The sequence below is a fragment of the Trichechus manatus genome, unplaced genomic scaffold (assembly GCF_000243295.1).
Source record: "Trichechus manatus latirostris isolate Lorelei unplaced genomic scaffold, TriManLat1.0 scaffold00040, whole genome shotgun sequence".
In the NCBI taxonomy this organism is placed as follows: domain Eukaryota; kingdom Metazoa; phylum Chordata; class Mammalia; order Sirenia; family Trichechidae; genus Trichechus; species Trichechus manatus.
Genome location: NW_004443976.1, coordinates 11656782 through 11682153, shown reverse-complemented (window position 1 = coordinate 11682153; position 25372 = coordinate 11656782). Strand labels below are relative to the sequence as shown.

Sequence of the window (25372 nt, the reverse complement as noted above, 5' to 3'; positions counted from 1 at the left end):
GAAGGCCAGGGACCTAACTCTGCTGAAAGCAGGTACAGGCTGTCCGCTGTATTTGTGTTCATGAGTATGTGTATATGTGTGCATTTGAGAATGTCAGTGCTGTGTGTCTGTGCCTGTATTTTCATTTGTGTCTCCCTTACCGCACCCATGTGAGTGGGTAAGAATTTCTAGGTCTAAATGTGGAGATGAAGTTTGAGGGTAGGGGACAAAGGGAGCAGGGGTGTGGGAATAGATTTGAAGGCAAATTAAAGGATACTTGGGAGAAGGAGGCAGGTTTAGGTAATTGTGGAGACTTTCTCCTGTAGGGTCAGAGTGTGATGAAGGAGCCAGACACTGTGATCCTGCGGGCAAGAAGTGAAAATGACCAGCTAAGGCTTTCTTTTCCTCCAAGGCTGTGTTGCGATGACAGGAGGCTTGGTGATTATCTGAAGAAATATAAATAGAGGCTTCCCTGGTCCCAAAAAGGATGTCAGGGCCCCAGGGTGTTAGTGTGAGAACCCAGGTGTCCAGCCTTTGGCTCGCCCTTCTCAGCATCTGGCTTAGGGAGCTGCCAGTTTGTGTCTCCCCACTCCAAGTTCTGGGGTCAGGCCAGGCCAGCAGCTGGGCATGGCTTCCCCAGTTCCTGGGCAGGTTGCCAGCTGGCGAAGTGAGGGGGAAGGCAGGAGGCGCCCTGGCGGCGACTGAAAGGACCTGCCACAGTCAGAGCCCATGGCCTAGAGCCTGGTCCCTTGTTAGTAGGAGAAGAGGAAAGGGAGTGGTTTGGCTCCTCTTCCCTTCTGACCCCTGACCTCCCATTCAGAACCAGAGCATCCCAGAGTACTAGAAACACTCTGTTTGCATCCAGTGAAGGGAGGCAGGGTTTGGAGGAGTTAATGCCCAAGTTCCTAGAGAGTGGAAAATGAGGAGGTGAGGAAGGGTGAGACCGAGGGGCTGCAGAGACTGGGAACCCAGAGACTTAGGTTTTCTGGTGCTTTCTGTTCCAAAGATAAGGATAACATTCGGCTGCTGCCTTCAGCATTGGGTGTGAAGAAGAGAAAACGAGGACCTAAGAAACAGAAAGAGAACAAGCCAGGAAAACCCCGAAAACGCAAGAAGCTTGTAAGTATCAAGGACCCCTGTCTCTACAGCAAGACTCAGGAGAACCATTCCCTGTTTTTGCCCAGCTCCCTCTCTGAAGCCTTCAGTGTGCTCCTTGGATCCCCTAAGTCATGGTGCAAAGACCTGCATTCTCTCTGGTCCTGATTACCAGTGGTGGGGTGAGGTGGAGTGGGGAGGGGGTGGAAGGGTTCCTGGATTCAGGAAGGCCTGAGTCCCTGCCTCCTCCTGCTGGCTTGTATCTAACCTCACTACAACCTAGTGAAAAGCCCAGTTGTCAGAAGTACCTTGCCTTCCCAGTAAATAGAAGTGGTTGAAAGCACAGGCTCTGAGGTAAACTGCATGAATTCAGGGCCTGGCAGCACTCTGTCTTCTTGGGCAATTTATTTAGCTCTCTGTGCCTCAGTTTTCTTGTGTGTAAAAAATGGAGAACTGTATCATAGTATTGTGTGCTAAGAACAGTTCCTGGTACATGGTAAGTGCTGAATAAATGTTATTCTTATTTTGATCCATTAGGACAGTGAGGAAGAATTTGGCTCTGAGCGAGATGAGTACCGGGAGAAGTCAGAGAGTGGGGGCAGTGAATATGGAACTGGACCAGGTCGAAAACGGAGACGGAAGCACCGAGAAAAAAAGGAGAAGAAGACAAAGCGGCGGAAAAAAGGGGAGGGAGATGGGGGACAAAAGGTGAGTAGAGTTAGGGAGCAGGGGTGAGAAATTAGTATTACAGACAGACATGAGGATGATGGGAAAGCCTCAAGTCGGTGGTGCTAATTGAAGAGGCCATAGTTTTCGAGGGGTGGAGATTGGTCCAGAAAATGGAGCCAGAAGCAAGAAAGCTCAGGGAAGCTGGTAGGGTAAGTGGAGGGGGACGTGCAGGAGTCCCAGAAAAGGTAGGGGAGGAGCACTCACCTCACTGAAGACACATCTCTTCCAGCAGGTAGAACACAAGTCATCAGCAACTCTGCTTCTGACCTGGGGCCTGGAGGACGTGGAGCATGTGTTCTCTGAGGAGGACTACCACACACTCACCAACTACAAAGCCTTTAGCCAGTTCATGAGGTGAGGTAGGACTGTGGGGATTCCTCTCAAACAGATACTCTTAATTTGGGGAAGACCCTGGACCCCTGTGGAATCTGATGAGAGCTAAGAAAAGGTTCTGCAGAGAAATTCACAAACAAACACATGAACTTCTTCATGTAATTTCAAGCAATTCTTCAACTTGTAAGGATCCAAGGGCCCCAGATAAGGACCCCAGCTGAGGATCCTTCACTGAGGAGTTATGATTCCAGTGCTAGGCTGAGAAACTACCAACAGAATATAGCCAGGACTGGCGGCCCTTCCCTGCTCCAACAGTTCCATTTTTTCCCAAATGACTCCTCTCTGAATTGGAGCCGGGAGATATCATCAGTGTTTCCAAATTTCCTTTTGTCAGTTGTCAAGTCCTCGGCCCCTCTTTTAGGTCCCCGTAATAATGGCGGATGAATTGCTGGCAGCAGGACCTGAGCTTCAATGATTTTCAAAGTAGAGTAGAGAATAGCAGAGATGCCTTTTTGGGAGGAGGCACTTTAACATAGCCACAGTTCAAGACTCCGGAGGCAGCCTGCCGAGGTCCAGCTCCTGTCTCTGTCATTTACTAGCTATGTCATCTTAACTTCTTTGACGCTCAGTTTCCTCAGCTGTAAAATAGGAAAAATAACAATGTGTACCTGGTAGGAGTCTTATGTGGACTTAATGGGAACTTAATGGGATAACGAATGGAAAGGACAGTACCGTCAGTGCCTTGTCCTATAGGGAGTGTTCAGTAACTTGTAGCTGTCATTATTAACATTTGTCTCACCTACCTCTCTTCTAAAGACAACGCTTTTGTCAGCAAAACTTAGGAGATGTCAGTGAACCGAGGGTTACCCGTGTCCTCACAAGAGCTTAACGTCCCACCCCAGAGCAGAACCAACATGGTGCATCTCTTTCAGATTCCAACTGATGAGACCTTTCCTCAGAGCCCATGGAACTTACTAGTAAAACAGAATCATAACAACTTTTAGGGTATCGTGAGGCTGAAATAAGATAACATACATGAAAATGTTTTATAAGCCGTGAAGTAGTATACAAGAAAAGTAACATTTTATTGATGTTATTTTTTGTTTTTTTCATGTTTTTTTGTTTTTCAATTTTTTTACCTTTTTAACTTTTTTTTTTTTAATTGTTTCTATTTATTTTTTTAATTGATGTTATTCTTAATAGGACATATTTTCACCACCCAGGAATCCCGGCTTGTACATAGACTTAACTGATGAGGGGAGGTGGCAGTATTCCCAGGCCGTCTGTGAGGGGTCCGAGTCCTTTGCTTCTCTATTTACAGGCCCCTAATTGCTAAGAAGAATCCTAAGATCCCAATGTCTAAGATGATGACCATCCTTGGGGCCAAGTGGAGAGAGTTCAGCGCCAACAACCCCTTCAAGGGGTCAGCAGCTGCTGTGGCGGCAGCAGCAGCGGCAGCAGCAGCAGCTGTAGCTGAGCAGGTGTCAGCTGCTGTCTCATCGGCCACCCCTATAGCACCTTCCGGACCCCCCGTCCTGCCACCACCCCCTGCTGCTGATATCCAGCCCCCACCCATCCGAAGAGCCAAAACCAAAGAGGGCAAAGGTAAGGAATCCTCCTCTTTCAAAAACTGTCACCCCACCCTCCACACTGCATGCTCTCAAATTATAGTCTAGAACTCTTTTGTCTTCCCAGCCCTGATTGCTGAAAGAGAAACGCTTTCCAGGAAGGGGGTCTTAGTGAAACCGTAGCCCTTAGAGAAAAGTCCAGAGGCCCCTGAGACCTCCCTTATTCCAGTGTGTGTTATGACCTCTGCCTTTTCTCTCCTCACCCCCACTCCTCATTCAGGTCCAGGCCATAAGAGGCGGAGTAAGAGCCCCCGAGTGCCTGATGGACGTAAGAAGCTCCGGGGAAAGAAGATGGCACCACTCAAAATTAAACTAGGGCTGCTGGGTGGCAAGAAGAAGAAGGGAGGCTCGGTGAGTGTCCCCTCTCTGTCCCCTATATTCAGGGGCTGGTCTCCAGACACATGGACCACAAGGGAAGGTGGAGCGGGGGTACCCAATGCCTAGGGAGGGGAGCGGAACCGTGTCGGCCTTGCTGACAGCCATGGGGCTATGGGCAGTATGTTTTGCAGAGTGATGAGGGCCCCGAACCAGAGGCTGAGGAGTCAGACCTGGATAGTGGCAGTGTCCACAGTGCCTCAGGTCGACCCGATGGGCCTGTTCGCCCCAAGAAACTAAAGAGAGGCCGGCCAGGAAGGAAGAAAAAGAAGGGTAAGGGGTGTTAGATGTGTGTGATCCTGCCTGCCTTCCTCTCATTCCTTCATTGTCTTCCTTATTTTCAATTTTGACTTCTCTATTCAACTCTTCTCTCTTTTTCTCTCTCTTCCTCCCCTCCGTCTCTCCCTCTCTCTGTTCCCTTTGCCTCCACTGGGGTATGTGACAGTCCTGGGCTGTCCTGCAGTGGCCGGGGAGGAGGAGGTTGATGGCTACGAGACGGATCACCAGGATTACTGTGAGGTGTGCCAGCAGGGTGGGGAAATTATTCTGTGCGACACCTGCCCTCGTGCCTACCACCTCGTCTGCCTTGATCCTGAACTTGACCGGGCTCCTGAGGGAAAATGGAGCTGCCCTCACTGTGTGAGTACCTGGCACCCAACATCTTACAGCCCTCACAGACCCACCTGTTATTTCCTCCTTGGTTTCAGTTGTCCTCTTCCTACCCCCAGACGCCTGGTCTTCTCAGTAACAGATGCCTAAGCGTCCAGGATCCTAGTTTGCTCCTTCCTCCCATCCCTTTGCCCCCAGAATCAACATTTTTGGAATTGGAGGTATCCTGTTCCTTAGCTCCCACTAGTTTTCTCTGTACTTCTAGGATTTAGGTGTCCTGTCTTTGTCTTTCTCTTCTAGTCTCGTTCCTTATCTCTTCTGTCTCTCTGTGTCTGTCCCTGGCCTCCCAGGAGAAGGAAGGGGTACAGTGGGAGGCCAAGGAGGAGGAAGAAGAATATGAAGAGGAGGGAGAGGAAGAAGGGGAGAAGGAGGAGGAAGATGACCACATGGAATACTGCCGTGTATGCAAGGATGGGGGGGAGCTCCTCTGCTGTGACGCTTGCATCTCCTCCTACCACATTCATTGTCTAAACCCTCCCCTGCCTGACATCCCCAACGGGGAATGGCTGTGTCCCCGATGCACAGTGAGTATAACCATCTCCTGTCGTTGTGCACTGTCAGGCCCTGACCTTCCCCCACCTCTGGGACCCAAACGCCCAGCCCGTCTTTCTCTACTCTCCCCCACACTTAACCTTGGATTCCCTTGCGAGACCCTGATCCTCCTGCTCTAACGATGGGCTCCTTCTGCCTCTTTCTTTCCCTCTTGTATGTTCATCCTGAAGTGCCCTGTGCTGAAGGGCCGTGTGCAGAAGATCCTGCATTGGCGGTGGGGGGAGCCACCTGTGGCAGTGCCAGCCCCCCAACAGGCAGATGGGAATCCAGATGCCCCAGCCCCTCGCCCTCTTCAAGGCAGATCAGAGCGAGAGTTCTTTGTCAAGTGGGTAGGCCTGTCCTACTGGCACTGCTCCTGGGCCAAGGAGCTTCAGGTACAAGTGCCTCTCCTGTCCCTACCCCCCGTGACCCCACTCACTGCATTCTCACTTTATCTCACTTTGTATTCCCTGGTCTTCTGTACCCTTTGCTCTCACAGCCTACCTACCTCCTTAGTTCCATATATGCTTCTTCTGGCCTCCAGTCCTCTTTCTCACAGCCTCCGGCTTTCTTCCTTTAGATCTAACTCAGCTGTCTTTTTCCTTATCTATCTTTTTCCATTTTATTACCAAAACCTTCAATCTTACTAACCCTATTCTTCGCCGTCTTTTGTTTATTACACCCCCACCTGGGCCCACCTTCTGACTCTGTTCTGTCTTTCTATTTCATTTTATTCGTTCTCCTGCTTTAGCTTTTACCTGCTATGTCTCTCATGCAGCCTGTTTAACATCTCTCCTTCCCCCGTCCATTCCCCCTGCTGGCCCCTTCTGTATCTCCTTTTGTCCTCTCTGGATGTTGGGACTATCTCTTCCTCTCTCCTCTGTGCCCCATCAGCTGGAAATCTTCCACTTGGTAATGTATCGAAACTACCAACGGAAGAATGACATGGATGAGCCCCCGCCCCTGGATTATGGCTCTGGTGAGGATGATGGGAAGAGTGACAAGCGCAAGGTGAAAGATCCACATTATGCCGAGATGGAAGAGAAGTACTATCGCTTTGGAATCAAGCCAGAGTGGATGACTGTCCACCGCATCATCAACCACAGGTGAATCCTTGACCTGTGGAAACGCCTGCCTGTGATAGGACACTATCTTTGCTGCAGTTACTTGTGGATTAACAGCATAATTGATCCAACCTTGATAACCCCTGCTAACAGCCCCAGCCCTTCTGGCCTGGTTTCCTCTATAGCATGAGAGAAGCTGAGAGGGAAGTCTGGCCTAGCCCAGGCACTTCTGTTGTTGCTTCCTCTACTCTCCAATAGCGTAAGAAGTGACACATGAGTCTGGGGATGCGGGCATGAAAGCAGAACACGAGAAACATGATTCATCCAGATTCATGTTGCTAGCATTTCTTTCTTCACGGTGCTTATTACTACCTAACGTTATGCCATGTAGAATGTTAGGTAGTAGAATGTTAGCTCTATGAGTATAGGGTCATTTGTCTCTCTTGTTTACTGTTGAATCTCTAGTGCCTGGAACAGTGCCCAGCACATAATCAATGCTTTGTAAATACTCACTGAATGAATGAATGTCAGCATGTCAAGTGTTGTACTGTGACAACTGATTTTCAGGATATTGTCGTGAAAAAGTTAGGATAGTACTTTAGCTATCCTGTGCTCCCTTCCAGTAGACCACTGTTGAGAATTAGGTGACAGATTCTGTGTGTTGGCTGATCATTGTGTTAATAGGATTTCTTTTTATTTGTGACCTATACTGTTTTTCTCCTTCTGCTCTTCCTCTTGGCCCCCTGCCCCACAGTGTGGATAAAAAGGGGAATTACCACTATTTAGTGAAATGGAGGGACTTGCCGTATGACCAGTCCACATGGGAGGAAGATGAAATGAACATCCCTGAATATGAAGACCATAAGCAAAGCTACTGGAGACATCGGTGAGGGAGCCAGGGCATGGCTTAGAGGGAGACTGGGGATAGGGGAATGAAAGCAAAACCTCCATCATCAAGTGAGATGCAGTAGGGACGTATCCAGTCTCAAGTTCAGGGTAGTGAGGGCCTGGGCTGGCCTTTTGGGGTAAGTTTAGTAAAGAGGCAGTGTAAGGAACAGAAGTCAGATCTGGCCTGAGTGATGGGGAAGGAGATGCTCGGGAATGAGGAGGCTTGGCTCTGAAGGTAAAATCCAGGGGGTGAAGGTAGAAGAGCCTGGGAGAAAATCTAGGTTATGGGAAGTAGAAGATAGGTCTGCAGTGGATTCAGAGGGGAGAGGAGCTTCCTAAACCCCAGGCCTCACTCAGGCTCACTCTTCTCTCAGAGAACTAATTATGGGGGAGGATCCTGCCCAGCCCCGCAAGTATAAGAAGAAGAAGAAGGAGCTGCAGACTGATGGGCCTCCCAGTTCTCCTACTAATGATGTAAGTCCTCTCACTTGGACTTTTTGCCATTTCTGGAGCCATAGGGATGGAAGATTTCCCTGGGTCTACTGACAGAGCTTCCCAGAGTTTCAACAGCCTCTTTGAGCGGTAGCTCTTCCTTCAGTATTCAGCCTTGCCCCAAGAGTGCCTTGGAAATTTGGCATAAAAGTCAGAGAGCCAGTGGAGGTGGCAGCACACATGAGCCTCTTCCACCAGCTACGCCTTCCCCATGCTGGGTATTTTAAGGGATGGGGAGGGGGAACTAAAAACTAGAACTTTCATAAGCTCAGACCAAAGTAGAGGGAATTGTAATCGAACCTGGTCACAGTGCCAGGGAGGAGGAGACCAAGACCAGAGGAGCTACTGACAGTTCCCTTGAACTTTCTGACTTCTTGACTCTACAGCCTACAGTGAAATATGAGACCCAGCCACGGTTTATCACAGCCACTGGTGGCACACTGCATATGTATCAGCTGGAAGGACTGAATTGGCTACGCTTCTCATGGGCCCAGGGCACTGACACCATCCTGGCTGATGAGATGGGGCTGGGCAAGACCATACAAACCATCGTCTTTCTCTACTCACTCTATAAGGAGGTGCTGGCTTTTAGGGTGCCTAAGTGGGACAGCCAGGCTGAAGCCTAGCCTGCCCTGGGGAAGGTGGAGGTGGGTGGTGGAGGATGAAGGTGGGGGATGGCGGAGTGGTGTGGCAGGCAGAGGACTGGAATATAATACAAACCACAAGCCTGGACTAATGGTCCCCTTTTTACCCCCGTTGACTCCCAGGGCCACACAAAAGGTCCCTTCCTGGTGAGTGCCCCACTCTCTACCATCATTAATTGGGAGCGGGAGTTCCAAATGTGGGCACCCAAGTTCTATGTGGTGACATACACGGGTGACAAGGACAGCCGGGCCATCATTCGTGAGAATGAGTTTTCCTTTGAGGACAACGCCATCAAAGGTGGCAAGAAAGCTTTTAAGATGAAGGTAAGCTCATTTACCTCGTATCCTCAAAGATGCTCAAATCTGTCATTTCTTTGCCCAGACCAGGATTTCATTTCCTTTTTTCCCCACTCAGCTCTCTTCCTCCTTTCCTCTACCTATCCTCACGCTTTCTGCACTCCAGTCTTGGAGATGTAGCAGGTACTCCCGGGGGATACACAGATCCATGTGTCTCTCAATTACTGGACATGTGGGGGAGACCAAGTTCAGTAATCCCTGTGTGCACTCAAAGTTGGAGGACAACATAATTGGTTCCCTTTGGGAGTTCCAGTCAAGATGAGGTGTCTGGGTAAAGAATGGGGGCTGGAGGTCAACGCACATGGGTGCAGGGTGGCAGCCAAATGGACAATGGTTGTCTTGGCAGAGAGAGGCACAGGTGAAGTTCCATGTTCTCCTGACTTCGTATGAGCTGATCACCATCGATCAGGCAGCACTGGGCTCCATCCGCTGGGCCTGCCTTGTGGTGGATGAGGCCCATCGGCTCAAGAACAATCAGTCCAAGGTGAGCGAGAGTCCCAGCCCCCAGAAGCATGAGGTCTGTGGACTCCCACTTGCCCTGATCATAAAAAACAGTTCTGGGAACTTTCTAAAGTCTGGAAGGCAGGATGGCAGGGAATCTGTGGCGAGAAACACAGGTTGGAAGAGGGAGGAGACTAGGGATCTGGGGCCTCTGATCTGGAGGGAAATGGAAGCTGGGGGCAGGGAAAGGTTGATGTTGTTGGCCAACCATTTGCCACTAATGGGCTCTTTCTCTTGCCTTTCCTTGCACCATCTTCTAGTTTTTCAGGGTCCTCAATGGCTATAAGATAGATCATAAGTTACTGCTGACAGGGACCCCATTGCAGAATAATCTGGAGGAGCTCTTCCATCTGTTGAACTTCCTCACACCTGAGAGGTTTAAGTAAGTAGCTCTACAGTTGTCTAGAGTGTACAGTGAGAGGCTGAAGGGCTGATAAGATGAGCTGGTGGAGGATTACTCAGAACAATGCCCAAAATCGAGCAGACAAGCTGTTCATTTCCTGTGTTCTGGCTGCTAGCAACCTGGAGGGCTTCTTGGAGGAGTTTGCTGACATATCAAAAGAGGACCAGATTAAGAAGCTGCATGATTTGCTGGGGCCACACATGCTGCGGAGGCTCAAGGCGGATGTCTTTAAGAACATGCCAGCCAAGACAGAGCTCATCGTTCGAGTGGAGCTGAGCCCCATGCAGAAGTGAGATGCAGGGCGGGCTACCTGGGCTCAGGGCTGAGAATTTGATGGCACTTTTCCAAGAGTTAGTGACCAAGTGCTTCATCATCACCATTGCTTCCTGTGTTATGTCTGTTCTGTACCCCCACCCTGGCCATTAGGAAATACTACAAGTACATACTGACTCGAAATTTCGAGGCCTTGAATTCACGAGGTGGTGGGAACCAGGTGTCACTGCTTAACATCATGATGGATCTTAAGAAGTGCTGCAACCATCCGTACCTCTTTCCTGTGGCTGCTATGGTGAGTACAAAGTGCGGGGAACAGATTAAATGCCTGGTTCTCTGAAAACTGGGGGAATTGAGCACGGGGGTGGAGCTGGGTTGGGAGGCCAGTGACTGGACCCCTGAGAAGAGTAGGAATTTGAAAGGTGTGGAGGCTGGATTTGGACTTCCAGCTTTCTAGGCACAGTAACAGTGGGGGCACATTTTATGACTTTTTCCTCCTCTTTTTCCCTTCTTTTCAGGAGTCCCCAAAACTCCCCAGTGGGGCTTACGAGGGTGGGGCGCTTATTAAGGCCTCTGGGAAGCTTATGCTGCTGCAGAAGATGTTGCGGAAGCTGAAGGAGCAAGGACACAGAGTGCTTATTTTCTCGCAGGTGACCCATCCCTTAGCTCTTTCATTATCGTCCCTGCCTCTCTGTTCCCTCTCCTCGCCATCCAGACTTTAATTCCTGGGCACTGAGAGATTAGATTAGGTTTGGTGTAGGTGGTTCATTCTTGGCCTGTGATCCTTGTTCTTAAGGTTGTGGGAGGCTGTAGTTCAGCTTCTTTGAAGTGGAACGGGGGAAGGATGAGCCATCTGCCTCCTCAGGGAGGTCTCTGGGACTGGCACTATTTCTTGACGTTATTGAGGGGCAGGGAGCGGGGAAGCACAGACCCTTTGGAAATCTGATGACATTTATGGTTTTAGTCTCCAAAAAAAATGCACGTACAATTTTGTACAGATTTTCAGGGGGTTCATAGAGTCCCCTGAAACCTTTACGTGGGTGTCAGAGAAGACCCTCTGTGTTAGGAGAAGTGATGTGAAACCAAGAGAGTATGACAAAAGTGTGGAATAATGAGGAACTGGGGTCTGGAGAGATGGGGATGGGGGCAGAACCAGGGAAGCTTAAGACAGGGCAGGGGTACAAGTCTAAGGATTCAGGTTGGGTCAGAGTAAAGGGATAGTTACAGTAGACAGGGTCCATCTCACTGCCTCATTATTCTAGACTTCTTCCTTTTCTCTTGCTCTAGATGACCAAAATGTTAGACTTGCTAGAGGACTTCTTAGACTACGAAGGCTACAAGTATGAGCGCATTGATGGTGGCATCACCGGTGCACTGAGGCAGGAGGCCATCGATCGGTTCAATGGTGAGGGGAGGATATACCACAGTCCCTGATCGGTGTAGGAAACCTGAGAAACCTGTGTCTAAGTCCCTGGGGATGAGAGTGGGGGGACATTGGCACGGGGGATATCAGACATGTAGGCTTTTGAGTTGGGGGCATGGTGGTTTGTAGTCAGGGAACATCTAGGAGTAAGTGGACAGAACTTCTGGGTATGGAAGAACCTGATTCCCTATTTCTTACCTCCTAGCTCCTGGGGCCCAACAATTCTGCTTCCTCTTGTCCACCCGAGCTGGGGGCCTGGGCATCAATCTGGCCACTGCTGACACTGTCATCATCTTTGATTCTGACTGGAACCCTCATAATGACATCCAGGTGGGAACTCAAATCCTGGGGGCCCTGCACTGTCTGGCAGGGAGACACGGGTTCATGGAGGAGGAGGGTGCCATGCTCTGGGATCAGAAATAAACCTCTTCAGGGGTAGAAGACCCTTCCTTACCAGCCTCCTTTCCCTAGCATGTGGGCAGCTTCTCCCCTGACCACCCTGGCTTTCTCCTGCCCCTGCAGGCCTTCAGCAGGGCTCATCGGATCGGCCAGGCCAACAAAGTGATGATTTACCGGTTTGTGACTCGTGCTTCAGTGGAAGAGCGAATCACACAGGTGGCTAAGAGAAAGATGATGTTGACACACCTGGTGGTGCGGCCTGGGCTTGGCTCAAAGGCAGGCTCCATGTCCAAGCAGGAGCTGGATGACATCCTCAAATTCGGCACTGAGGAGCTGTTCAAGGATGAAAATGAGGGTGAGGACCTCTTCTGCAGCTCCCTTGAAGCAGGCCTATGCTCTCTCACAGGGCACTTCTCTTCCGAAACCCCTTGCAGAAAAACCCTTCTCTGCAGTCTTTGAAGGGAGAAGAGCCTCTTTCAGTAGTCCTTGGAGGAAGGTGGGCGTCTCTCCTTGCCTGGAGGGTAAAGAAAAACCCTCTCAAGGAAACGGCCTTTTCTCCAGAGCTCCCATGAAAAAGAACCAGAGTAGAGGGCTTTCTTCTGACCTGTCTAAAATTCTGCCCAAGGTTCTGGTTGGAACCCACCACTTCCTTTTATTCCCTGGCTCCACCAGGAGAGAACAAGGAGGAGGACAGCAGTGTGATCCACTATGACAATGAGGCCATCGCTAGGCTCTTGGACCGGAATCAGGATGCAACTGAGGATACTGATGTGCAGAACATGAATGAGTATCTCAGCTCCTTCAAGGTGGCACAGTACGTTGTGCGGGAAGAAGACAAGGTGAGAGGCTTTGGGGCCAGACAGTGGTCTATTTGCCATCATTTCTTAAGGTCCTTTACCGGACCTTGGAAGTAGGAAGATCCCCCTTTGCTCTTGTTTTTTATTTAGTTTCTTACCCTATACCCAACGAAGAGTAATAGTGGCCCTCAAACAACTTCCTGGTGTAATGGATGAGGCTGGACTTTGGAGGTAGACTTAAGCACAGAAAGAGGTACAGATGAACACATAAGGGTACCTTCTGAATTACTGCAGGAAGAATGCAGAGGGGATTGGAGTGAGGTTTAGAAAAAAGGGCACAAATAAGAGGGAGAAGAATATTTCAGGTAAGAGAAATGGGAAATATGCCATGTCCAGAAAACGTATGCAGAGTTGAGAAGGAGATGTAGGAACAGTGAGACTGGACGTGGCTGAGGCAGGAGTAGTAAGGCTTTTGTTGCAGTAGAAGTATTGGGTGAAGAGGGAGCCTGCCACGTTCCTTCTACTGCCCTTCAGATTGAGGAAATCGAGCGGGAGATCATCAAGCAGGAGGAGAATGTGGATCCTGACTACTGGGAGAAGCTGCTGAGGCATCACTATGAGCAGCAGCAGGAAGACCTGGCCCGGAATCTTGGCAAGGGCAAGCGTGTTCGGAAGCAAGTTAACTACAACGATGCTGCTCAGGAGGACCAAGGTGAGGGCTGCTCCAGCTGCAGAAAGTGAGAAGGAAGGAAGTCATGATGAGTAGGGGATCGGAGGCTGTGGAAATCTGGAGGGAAAGAGAGAGGCCTAGAAGACATGACCCTGCTAAAGGCAGGAGAAGAGATCAGGAAGAGTCAGTAGGAGCTCCCTGGAGTCTAGGTGGGTTTGCAGGCAATTTAAAATATCCAGTGGTTGCAAAGGGATCAGTGTGGGCACCCAGGGGTCATTGCTTGGAGTAGGTTACACAGGAGTAAGGGTGGCAGAGTAGGAACTGCCCAGAGACTGAAGGTGTATGGTGAGTGGAGACAGTTTAGGATCTGTGGCTCAAAAGCCAGACTGAAAGCAGTGACCCAGCATCCTCAGGATGGCCACGGCCAGAGGGAAGATACACGAGTCTCTGTGGAAGGGGCTTCAGTATAGACCTACCCAGGGAGTCACCACTCATCTCTGACCCCTCCAGATAACCAATCAGAATACTCAGTGGGATCAGAGGAGGAGGATGAAGACTTTGATGAACGTCCTGAAGGTGGGATCTGTTTTCCTGACCATCTGCCTGAGTTCTTCCTATTTTATTTCTCAGCTTCCTTTAAGCCCACTCTTTTTGTATAAATTATACATGTTTTCTTATACGAAAATTAAAGATAGCAGATAAGCACAAAAGAACAAATATCCATCATCTCTCCACCCAGAGAGAACCAAATGCTGTTAACATGTTGAGTATGTATAACCATGGAGGCTTAGATGCCCAGATGAAAGATCAAGGAAGGTTCTATCATTTTACATTCCCACTAATAATCTTGACTTCATCAAATATTTGCTACTGATTTTTCAATCTGACTTGATTATTTTAGACTTGCTGTGTTAGTAGTTCTGGAAGTGTTGGGAAGAAAACGAGAAGTGCCTCAAACATGACACAGGCCTTTCCTGTGTTCTTTATTTGTGGAAATGGGGCCTGGGGATGACCTGCTAACTAACTGGGTGTTTTGTGCTTCTGCCCACCCCCACCCCCAGGGCGTCGTCAGTCAAAGAGGCAGCTCCGGAATGAAAAGGATAAGCCACTGCCTCCACTGCTGGCTCGAGTTGGGGGCAACATTGAGGTGAGAGCTGGGCCCAGGCCTCGGTGAGTTCTCTAAGGAGAGAATGAGGGCCACAGGGTTTGGAAATTGAGGCCTGGGTCACTGAGGGTCCAAAGGACCAAGAAATGAGATCCCTGGACACTTATCTCCTGCTCTCTCCTTGCCCCCATCGTCAGGTGTTGGGGTTCAATACTCGTCAGCGGAAGGCTTTCCTGAATGCTGTGATGCGCTGGGGGATGCCACCTCAGGATGCCTTCACCACTCAGTGGCTGGTGCGGGACCTGAGGGGCAAGACTGAAAAGGAGTTTAAGTGAGTGTGGGTGACACGGGGCTGACTGGATTAAAGGGTAAGAGCTTTGGGGGTTGGGAAGTTAACTTTCTTCCTTTTGGCCACCATATGATGTGACCTTACTCAACTGATCATCACCCTCCCTGCCATACAGTGTTTTCCTGGCTTTGTTTCCTGGGTGGTGGACTTAGCCTCTTCCACCTCCCCTCAGATGAGCCTAGAGTAGGCAGGCTGGGCTTCCCCTCCATGGGAGAGGCCTTCAAGAAAGGAGCCTTGCCCAGGCTGTCCTAGCCTCACATTTACTGGGCCACGATTACCTAGCAGGGGCGCTGGTGAACAGGATGAAGAGCTGACTGATGGGGCCTAGGACCAAAGTACCAAGGGCAAGGAGACAGTGGGAATACAGGGGGAGGGGCAAATGGGGAGTTAGAATTTGGAGGGCTGGGAACAGTGAGATTGAGAAGCCCAGGGGAGGACCCTTGGGGGCACTGGGGAATTTAGGGCTCAGGGGTTCCGTAATTTCTACGCCTCCCTCACCAACCTGTGCCCCTTCTGAGGCTCCCCTAATCCTCCCCACCCCATGCTCCTTAGGGCCTATGTGTCTTTGTTCATGCGCCATCTCTGTGAACCTGGGGCAGACGGCTCTGAAACCTTTGCCGATGGGGTTCCTCGGGAGGGACTGAGTCGCCAGCAAGTGTTGACCCGCATTGGAGTCATGTCTCTGGTCAAGAAGAAGGTACCAGTTTTCCCTGCATCCCAAAGCATCAGGCTGACCATCTAGGCCGTCCTGCCTCTGCCTTCCATCCCTGAGTTCTGGACTCGGGCTAGTGAGAGACAGAGGGGAACAGAATGTCCTAGGTGTACAGTGCCTGGAGGTGACTCCTACAACCCCTTCCCTCAGGTACAGGAGTTTGAGCACATCAATGGGCGCTGGTCAATGCCTGAGCTGATGCCTGACCCCAGTGCCGACTCAAAGCGCTCGTCTAGAGCCTCCTCTCCTACCAAAACATCTCCCACCACTCCTGAGGCTTCCACTACAAATAGTCCTTGCACCTCTAAACCTGGTAATGAGAAGTCAGGAAAGGGTGGGAGAGACAGCCATGGGGTCAGAGTGTTCATCAGACCAGAGGGGTTGGAGTCGAAGTACCTTCCTCGCTCTGCCTTCCCCACTCTGCCTTCCCCCTGCAGCTACTCCAGCTCCAAGTGAGAAAGGAGATGGAATAAGGACACCTCTTGAGAAGGATGAAGCTGAAAACCAGGAGGAGAAGCCAGAGAAGGAGAGCAGAATTGGGGAGAAGATGGAGACAGAGGTGTGTGCATGCCTGGCTCCCCATGAGGGGAGGAAATGCAGGGGTCTTAGAGGCCACATATCTGGGAGCCCTCTAGTTCATCCTGACTCCATTGTTTTCTTCCAGCCTGATGCCCCCAGCCCAGCCCCTTCGCTTGGGGAGAGGCTGGAGCCAAGGAAGATTCCTCTAGAAGATGAGGTGCCAGGGGTACCTGGAGAGATGGAGACTGAACCTGGGTACCCGGGGGACAGAGAGAAGTCAGGTGGGTGCGTGGCCCTAGGGGTGGTGGGAGAGGATTAGAATCTGGGGGTTCCCTCTTCTGGGGTCAGGGGATGAGAGTGACATCCTCCCTTCCTGTCCCCTACCGCCTCCCACAGCCACCGAGTCGCCGCCAGGAGAGAGGGGGGAGGAGAAGCCGTTGGATGGACAGGAGCACAGGGAGAGGCCGGAGGGGGAAACAGGGGATTTGGGCAAGAGAGGTAATGGGTGGAAGATTGGACACCTGGGTTCCTGAGGGAGTCAGGGGCGGTGGAGTCTGGGGTCCAAATGCCCAGGTCCTGGGTGGGTAGCTATTCAGAGGGCCAGTACAGTACAGGTAGTAGTCTTGGGACCTGAGAGGAGACTGTCACAAAGTGTGAGCCGTGCCTCTTGCTTCATCTGCCCTAGCAGAAGATGTAAAAGGGGACCGGGAGCTTCGACCAGGACCTCCTCGAGACGAGCCACGGTCCAATGGGCGACGTGAGGAGAAAGCAGAGAAGCCACGGTTCATGTTTAATATCGCAGATGGTGGTTTCACAGGTATGGGAGCTTCTCACCCCTACCTGCTCCCACTGGGATTTGCTCACCTTCGTGGACTTTCTCATTTTGTCTGAGGTTTAGTAGGCCTCCTACCAGCCCCTTTCTGCCACCTCTCATTCCAAGTGTCTTCCAATGACATGGTGCATGCTGACTCTGATCCTTGCGCTAAGTCTTCCTTAAGTGGACCTTCTAACTTCAAGGCCATCTTTAATCCCACCTTTATTCTTAATCCTACCTTGAACCTTGTTTGCAACTAATTTTAGTCCTAACCTAACTCTTACTCCTTCCTCTATTCCTTTTCCTCCTCTTATACTTATCTGCTGAGCTGGATGTGGTTCACAACCCCCTGAGGACCCTCTGTCTGCTGGCCTCTTTTCAGAGCTTCACACGCTGTGGCAGAATGAGGAACGGGCAGCTATTTCCTCTGGGAAACTCAACGAGATCTGGCACCGAAGACATGACTACTGGCTTCTGGCTGGGATTGTCCTGTATCCTTTGATACAAATGCAAGAACAGATGGTTCTGTCAGTGTGGAGAGGGGGGACTATAGAGAAGCAGAATTCCTTCCCAGGGAAGGGGACACTGTACCACACCTTGGGGACGTCATGCCAAAGGGAAGAAGTTTTCATAGCCAATCCCAAACCTATTAAATTCCTTGATGGTCCCCTTTCCTTCGTCGGCAGTCATGGTTATGCACGGTGGCAGGACATCCAGAATGATGCTCAGTTTGCCATTATCAATGAGCCATTTAAAACTGAAGCCAATAAAGGGAACTTTCTGGAGATGAAAAATAAGTTCCTGGCCCGGAGGTTCAAGGTGAGGAGGATGAGGGAGGAAAGGACTGGGCTGAAGAGGGGCCTGGGTCAGATCTGGTTGGAATCTGGGGAAGGTTAACACTTGGAGGGTTGAGGCTACACTTGAGGACAGGACCAAAGTGTCATCTTGTGTTTGGGGCTGTGGTCTGGATTAGGGCTGATGATGGGGTCACAGTCAGTGTTGGTGTGGACCTGGGGGGGGTCCCTGGTTCTGTGTCACCAACCCCCACCCCCACCCCCATGCCCTCAGCTCCTGGAGCAGGCGCTGGTGATCGAGGAGCAGCTGCGGCGGGCGGCCTACCTGAACCTGTCACAGGAGCCGGCGCACCCCGCCATGGCCCTCCACGCCCGCTTCGCCGAGGCCGAGTGCCTGGCCGAGAGCCACCAGCACCTCTCCAAGGAGTCGCTGGCGGGGAACAAGCCGGCCAACGCCGTCCTGCACAAGGGTAAGGGCCGCGGCGGCCCCGCGCGGGGGAGGGCCCACAACGCTGCGTAAGTCTTCACCCCGCACCCCTCAAAATCTTCCCACCCCTCTGACCCCTTTACCTTCTGAACCATCCCCCTCTGACCTCTAACCCCACCCCTCACCCACCTGGCACCCCCTTGGTTTTTAGCCTCTGGGACTTATGGAAGCCGCTCCTCGTCCATGCCTAATAGCATTCACGTCAGTGTCTGATACAGGGAACTTCCCCTCAAACTGTATGGAACTGTATCCATATCCCCTACATACACTGGAACCTCCTCACTGACCCACACGCTGGCTTACTGCTGATATCACCCACTCCGGGGCCTTGGCCTGTGTGCGCTCCACAAAAACCCTTACCCCTGACCGCACAAATCACATTCCCTTACATCCCAATCATCCCATGAGGCAGAAACTACCACCCATCCGACCCTCTGGCCCTCCCCCCATGGAACTTTCCTTTGCCCTCAACCCTTCCTCCCAAACCCTCTTACCTTGATGATAATAGAAATTCTAAAATCCTCTAACCGTCTAATCCTACTTGATGTAGTGACTTGACTCCTGATCCCTTTGATTCCTGTTCTAATTCCTTGAATCTGTAATGCTGACCCTCTAATGCTCCCTCCCCTTTACATATTAAAACCTTGATTCCTTAATCTTTGATACCACTTACAACCTCCCATGTCTCCTGACTGTTTCCTCCCCATCATCCCCAACCCCTAAACCTCACTCTTCCAATATGGGATGTTCTGACAACTCCCTGCCCCCATGTCTTCCAATGTCCTCCCCTATCTCCCTTTTTTCCATATTCCCTTGTTCTTTCTTCTGTCTGTCTGTCCTCTGGTGATTTGGTCTCTCTCTCTCTTTACCTGACACTTTTCTCTTTTTCCCTGAGTTGCTCTCTCTCTCTCTACTGCTGTCACTTTCTTGGTTTCCGGACCTTTGCCATCTCTGGCCTCCCCTCTTCTTCTGTCCATCTCACCCCTTGTCTCTTTTCCTGGCTCTGTCTCTCTCTTCCCCTGTCCTTCTCTTGTTCTTTCTCCGTGGCCCGGGCCCCAGTTCTGAACCAGCTGGAGGAGTTGCTGAGCGACATGAAGGCGGACGTGACCCGCCTGCCAGCCACGCTGTCCCGAATACCCCCCATCGCAGCCCGCCTTCAGATGTCCGAGCGCAGCATCCTCAGCCGGCTGGCCAGCAAGGGCACAGAGCCTCACCCCACACCGGTAACCCTCTTTCCCCCTAACTCCAGTTTCCCCTGTTGGTATTCCTCCTGCACACATTAATACACTTCCATCAGAATCCTATACAATGTGGAAAAACACGTTGCTAGAACACACTCATCACCCTGTGCGAGTCCCCACGTATATGTCATACTCCTCATAGTTCTCGAGTTTGGCCCATAACAGTTCCCCTACAGATTTTCTCTCAGACTGTGGACCCTCGAACTTCAGCTTGCTCTCTCCTTCAGGCCTTCCCTCCGGGTCCATACGCTACACCTCCGGGGTACGGGGCAGCCTTCAGCGCCGCACCCGTAGGGGCCCTGGCCGCCGCAGGCGCCAATTACAGCCAGATGCCGGCAGGGTCCTTCATCACAGGTCAGCTGGTGATTTTCCTGCTCCCTGCTTCTCCACTCCTCCTCCTTGTCTAAGCATCATCCCAGCTCAGCTACCTTTCTGCTGCTCCAGTCCACCTCATTTCCTTGGAAGTATACAGTGTTTTGTCTCTCTCTCTTTTTTTTTTTTAATCTACCTCAAATCACCTATGGAATGGAGTTGTTCTCGGCTTTGTTCTTCCCATCTCTTTCTTAACCCCTCTCCCATCCCCATCATCAAAACCCTTATCTAGGGTTTTAGTGGTATGTATCTCCTACCTGAGCTGCTTCCATCTGGGTTACTTCAAGGGGAATACAATATGAACTCAAAAGAGATCTGCTGAGAGTTGGCACCTCATGAGGCACAAAGGGGAATCTCAGAGAGGGGTTCTCCCTCGTCTTCCCACCCTTACCCTGGGAGATGTGAAGTGGCAATAGATGTTCTAGAAGTAACAATATACTGTTGTCAGGAAGTGGTGTTTGGGAATGATGTGTCGATTGACCCTTCCTTACCCACTCCCCACGCAGCCGCCACCAACGGCCCTCCAGTGCTGGTGAAGAAGGAGAAGGAAATGGTGGGGGCAGTGGTGTCAGACGGGCTGGATCGGAAGGAGCCCCGAGCCGGGGAGGTGATCTGTATAGACGACTGACCGGATCCCAGGCCTGCCCTTCACCCAGGCCCCGCCCACGAGGCCGGACCCCGGCCCAGGCTTTGGGACCTGCTGCCAGTCCTCCACCTTCCCCACCCCTTGGGCCACCATTGGGCTAGGAGCCCCTTTGCCCCTCTCTACAACTTCTATTTACAAGAAGGACTCAGTCTTTCTCCACTCCCATGCACCTTTCCTGCCAAGCTTTGAAGTGTGCTGGTGAGAAGAGGGTTGGGTGGGAGAGGGTTAGTAGGGTCTTCCAAGAACCTTTACCCCCCACCTCCAAACATACACAGCCTCCCAGTAAATGGTTGTGGGGAGGAAAGAGGTGGAGCCTCCCCAGTCTTTTTTCCCCGCAATATAAGCTCCATCTTCTACAAAAGTGGGGGATGAGCCTGCCTGGCCTTTAGGAACTTTGGGGGGAAAGAGCTCTGAAGAAAGGAGGACTCTTAGAGAGGGATGGAAAATGAGCCCTGGGAGGGAGGAAGGGAAGAGGAGGGGTGGCTGCATGTTACCTTCCCCTGCCTCTCCCCAAATTGAGGGTGGAGAATAAAGGTGCCATTCACTGGCTCAGTACCTGCTGTGTACCTGCATCTTGTGTTGGGCATCTTCCCCCCTCCATAGGGACCAAGGACCACCCCTACAAAAAGAGTAATGGTTGGGCGATACTCCCTCAAGCCAAAGAGGAGCTCCCCAAACCTGTTCTAGGGACCAGGGAACCTAGAAAGGGTGGGAGAAAACACAGCAGGCCAGACGTAGGGGGTAGTCCCCAGCCCGGGTTCACATCCTTAGAGGGCTTTGACCCTCCTCAAGGCCTAGAGACAGACTGAGTGGGTCAGACAGGGGGCCTAGGAAGGGGACGACCTTGCCTCTTGACACCTCTGGAACCAGAGCAAAGGAGTGGAGGAGGGCAGGCTGAGGAGACACGGGCACATTCCCCCTCCCAGGAGGGGCCGGGGAGAGTGGCAGTTTGCATGGCGAACCCCCCACTTCCTCTTCGCTGCCCCTTCATTTTCTTGCTGCCCCTTTCCCAGTCTCTCTTCACAGCCACTCCTGGTCTGTCCCAGTCCCTTCTTCTGTATCAGGTTTATTGGTTGTACATATAAATTATACTTTCCTTTCTGTGTGCTGTTATTTTTGAGTGGGGGAGACCTTTGGTTTGGGGGGGAGGAATAAGGCAACGAAAGGGTGTTGCTTTCTGCCGTTTCATATTGATCTTTTTCTGTCTGTAATCCTGTGATTTTTTTTTTTCCCTCATTTTTATCTCTTGGATCATCAACTAAAACTGTCTGAGGTTTTTCCTTTTCCAACCCCAGCTGTGTGACCGCTCAGTGTAGAGATGGGGGATGAGCGGGAGGGGGTGGCAAGCAGCAGGGGCTACTACTACACAGGGTTGAAATGGGGGAGATGGCCAGGCTCACTGCACAGAACTGTAGAGGGAGGAGTGCCTGACAAGACTTAAAACGGCTTTGCATTCATTCTTTTAATCACCCTTTCCACCTTCAGGTTGTCTAGTTCCCCTATAAGTCAGTAGAGGCCACTACAGCCCCACAGCACAGGCTCAGTTCTAGTATTAAGTAGACACTTTTTTTTTTTTTTGAGGACTCAGGGTTCAGACCTGCATGGCTTGCCAAAGATTGAACTGCTAGACTCTTCCTTGACATATACTATTCACTATGAGAGCCTGTCAGGTTGAGAAAGGAGGACAGACAGTTTTTGAGGCTGTTTTATTAAAAAATAAAATGTAAATGCAGCAAACATAGTAAATTATTGAGTACATACATATTCTACATTAACACTGTTGCTGGCCCTGGAGGTATGAGAGTCACAAGTCAGATGTTGCGCTCGTGGAGCTTACACTCTAGGGGAGGACACCACAAAATAATTTTCAGAAAATAAGGCATTATTATAGGGAAGGTGGGGGAAGGGGCTACACTAGGTTGAATGCTGAGAGGCCTTCTAAAAGAGATGACATTTCAGTTGAGACTTTAATGACAGGAAAATACCAAAATATGGTCACAAAAATTGACGTTTTTGCATAATAACTTCACATTTTTTAACTCAGAGAAAAATGCAGTTATGTACACAGACGACTAACTGGAGATTTCTTCAACAACAGAATGTCACTTTAGAACTTTCAATAAAACAGTATATCAATTATACCAATTGTTTTAAATATTCCACCCACAGATAATGATATCCTAGAGAGCCTAGGACCTAAACCAGTGTGTCTTAAAATTTTTACATGCACAAAAATCACCTGGGATTCTTGTTAAAATGCAGATTCTGATTTGGTAAGCTGGAGTGGGGTCCTGAGATTCTGCACTTCCCATAAGCTCCAAGTGATGCTGCCATTCCTTGACTATACTACCATGAGCTATTTAGTAAGATTTTTAAATAGAATTCATGGCATTCAATAGGCAATGTCCAATTACAGGACACAAGTTTAAAACTGTATAATATTTTTTTTTCAATAATGCCAGTGTTTCCCTGTGACTGTAAATATAAAGTCAGAAGTTTAAAATTTGATGTTTTTACCAAATGGCTCTTCCCTATATCCTTGATAGGCCCTAATTAGATGCCTCAGATAAATGCCCTTTGGACCTTTTGATACCTGCCTTAGCAGACTGAAACGAGATTCTGAAATGAAGCAAGGCTCCTGGGCAGGGAGGCATGGCAATAATTTTAGGAACATAGTACTGGAAGTAGGGAGGCAGTAGGTAGACCAGTAGTGGGAGAAAAAAAAATTTCTCAGCTCCCTTACATGCCAGAGAACTGAGATTAACATGACATGAAAATTAGCCTCTTTTCTCCCGTTTCATCTTTTTAACCATTTCATACCATTGAGACAGAACTGCTATAATGGGACCTGTTGCTCCCACACACCAGCGCTGTCCTGGACAAAAGCCAAAGTCACAGCTAAGAAAACTCTCCCCACAGCAACGTAGGCTTTGTTTACACCAGCCCTGGCCCACTCCATCCTAAATATGTAACACTGGTATAGTCGGTAGATGGGGGCGAGTTCGTCTAGGAGCCTCCCCACCTCGGCATCAGCACCTTCCAGGGCGTTCCCTCCTGCCCTCGGCTCAACTGCCTCATCGCGTGCCAATCCCGGTATCTGCGAGTCTTTTAACATGAGCCCTCTGTAAGAAAGCACGACCCGAAGCTGCAGCTCCCACCTTTCTTCTGCCGTAGCTTCCGGGTTCCTCGGTTACAGCCTGCAGCGCGTCATGTGGGCAATGTCCTCGATCTCCGGACAGTATAGCACTGGGGGAGGAAGAAGCGTTAGTGACAGCAGACGAATGCACCCAAACCCCGGCGTCCCTTGGTGCTCTCTCCCCTTCAGCCTTCGCGGGTTGCCCCTCACCGTTGCTAGGGAGCGGACGCCGCCAATGGTGCGCGGGTGCCAGGACCTGTTCCCAGAGCCGCCGGAGCGCGCGCCACCCTGCGCTCCTCGGCCCCGCCCCCTTCTCGCTCTCTTCTTCGTCTGTCTCTACGTCAGCATCGCCTCTTTCCCTAACCGGGCTCCCCGCCTCATCTTGTTCGCACTTGGCCCGCGCTTTTTCCTCCAATCGCGACCACAAGTCCTGGTCGACAGAAATCTCCGTGACCCCGCCGCGCGGAAGGGCGGAGGGCACGCGGCAGAAGGGGCACTTAACGACCCGGCGCAGGCGCACCACGCGCGCGGCTGTCCCGGTGCCGTTGCCGCGCGCCGCCAGCTCGCGCACGCAGGCCGTGCAGAGCGTGTGGCCGCAGCGGGCGCGCGCCGTCCCGGGCAAGCGGCGAGGCGCGCGGCCCCCGAGGTTAAAGGGCCGGCAGCAGATGTTGCAGTCCAACTCGCCCCGCTCCGGAAGAGAGGGCACCCTCACCAGGAGCTGCATCGTGTCCGCCGCGGACTCGAGGGCGTCCCTAACGCAGCCGGCTCCGTGCACAGAAAGAGCTAGCCTTCCTCTTGGCCTGGGTCGGGTCCTGGGGAGGGGGCCGCGGCCTCTTGCTCCTTTTTAGTAGTGAGACCCCGCCCCTCGACGCGTCACGCCTTGGTGATGCCGCTCCCTGCAGTGGTACGCGTGGGGGCGGTAAAGGCGCGAGGCCCGGAATGCCAGTGATGGCGAGGCGGGGGAGGCGGCCCACGTGATGCCAGGACTGAGGTCGTGGGGGCACACCTCCCCATCCTACCTCCACTCCTTCCTTCATCCCGTAACACAACGCGAGCGCCTCTTAGTTCTGCCGTGTTCATGCCTGCCGATCCCGTCTTGCGCCCCAGCCATCGACCACAGGTCTCTAAAGCCCTCTGGGCCTGTTCATTGAATTGCCGACATTCTTTCACAAGCCTACACAAATAGACTTCCAAGGCCAGTGACACTGCCCGTTCTACTGTTGGACGTTTGAACAGATGCTGCTGGCCAGTAACTTTTCCTCTGCTCTCGTATCTCTCATTATTATACACTACCTCCCTGTATTCTGGTAAAGTTGGCTTCCCAAATTCCATTCCCCCAAAGCTGCTCGATTCCCAGCTGGCATCTCAGCCTAAGGAGGACCTAGATTCCAGGACCATGGCATTACGAATGCTGGGAATCCTTTCCTTCCAGAGTAGCTAGGCCTGGACACCCACGCTCCATGATGGCTCCAGCAAAGCAGCTCAGGGTCAGGTGTGACTCAGGGGTCTGACTTCCGCCACAGGTAAACAGGACATGGCATTCAAAATCCACATTCCCTCGTGGTGCCACACCCAGACCAGCTGCCTTCTCCTCTTCATCACCTGGATCTACAGGTCCAGATTCTGTTGTGGAGGGTAATAGCACAGACTCTGGAGTCACTTGGCTTGACTTCAAATGCTAGCTCCACCACTTAACTAGTTGTGAAATTCTGAATGTTACTTAACTTCTCCGGACCTTGGTTTCCTTATGTATAAAATGTGGATAATAATAGTGAGGACTGAATAGTGCCTGGCACACAGTAAACACGTATTAGCTATTATTATCCTGTGCCCCCAGCCTATGCTGTGTTCACTTTCTCAATAGAATTTCAACCTTCATCTCTCTTGGTCAATACAAAATGGGCTTCTCTATCCCCACCCTATTCACTGGCTATACCAGGCAAAGTA

General features: G+C 51.2%; 2 protein-coding genes and 1 non-coding gene across 14 annotated transcripts; 2 read left to right on the top strand and 1 right to left on the bottom strand.

The window, feature by feature from the left end:
* Positions 1–21351, top strand: CHD3 (chromodomain helicase DNA binding protein 3). Of its 12 annotated transcripts, XM_004376013.2 has the most exons (40): positions 1–417; positions 986–1098; positions 1612–1782; positions 2033–2157; positions 3458–3741; positions 3985–4115; positions 4262–4412; positions 4585–4778; positions 5099–5332; positions 5531–5734; positions 6234–6445; positions 7158–7289; positions 7666–7765; positions 8170–8361; positions 8551–8751; positions 9131–9268; positions 9546–9667; positions 9804–9977; positions 10115–10256; positions 10480–10611; positions 11249–11366; positions 11590–11714; positions 11907–12138; positions 12456–12622; positions 13115–13292; positions 13761–13826; positions 14312–14397; positions 14553–14686; positions 15257–15401; positions 15567–15729; positions 15854–15975; positions 16081–16216; positions 16332–16433; positions 16624–16752; positions 17132–17240; positions 17436–17568; positions 17818–18013; positions 19090–19253; positions 19499–19625; positions 20150–21351. In XM_004376013.2, the coding sequence occupies exons 1-40, from the start codon at positions 318–320 to the stop codon at positions 20269–20271; spliced, it is 6006 nt and encodes a 2001-aa protein (XP_004376070.1). In that variant the 5' UTR covers positions 1–317; the 3' UTR covers positions 20272–21351. The 12 variants fall into 12 exon arrangements, with proteins under 12 accessions (XP_004376070.1, XP_004376071.1, XP_023586857.1 ...); XM_004376014.2 differs by lacking the exon at positions 16332–16433 and having other exon boundaries at positions 2–417; positions 20150–20359; XM_023731089.1 differs by lacking the exons at positions 1–417; positions 986–1098 and having other exon boundaries at positions 1777–1782; positions 2036–2157; positions 4274–4412; positions 16621–16752; positions 17818–18059.
* LOC111820519 (small Cajal body-specific RNA 21) lies at positions 14828–14966 on the top strand. The gene has a single exon (XR_002824072.1). It is a non-coding gene; the product is annotated as a small Cajal body-specific RNA 21 (non-coding RNA).
* Positions 21352–21680: 329 nt separating the features above from the next.
* Positions 21681–24149, bottom strand: RNF227 (ring finger protein 227). The gene is made up of 2 exons (XM_023731017.1): positions 23636–24149; positions 21681–23535 (listed from the first exon to the last, which is right to left on the bottom strand). Exons 1-2 carry the CDS (start codon positions 24147–24149, stop codon positions 23480–23482), a joined length of 570 nt encoding a protein of 189 aa, XP_023586785.1. The 3' UTR covers positions 21681–23479.
* Between the last annotated feature and the right edge of the window lie 1223 nt (positions 24150–25372).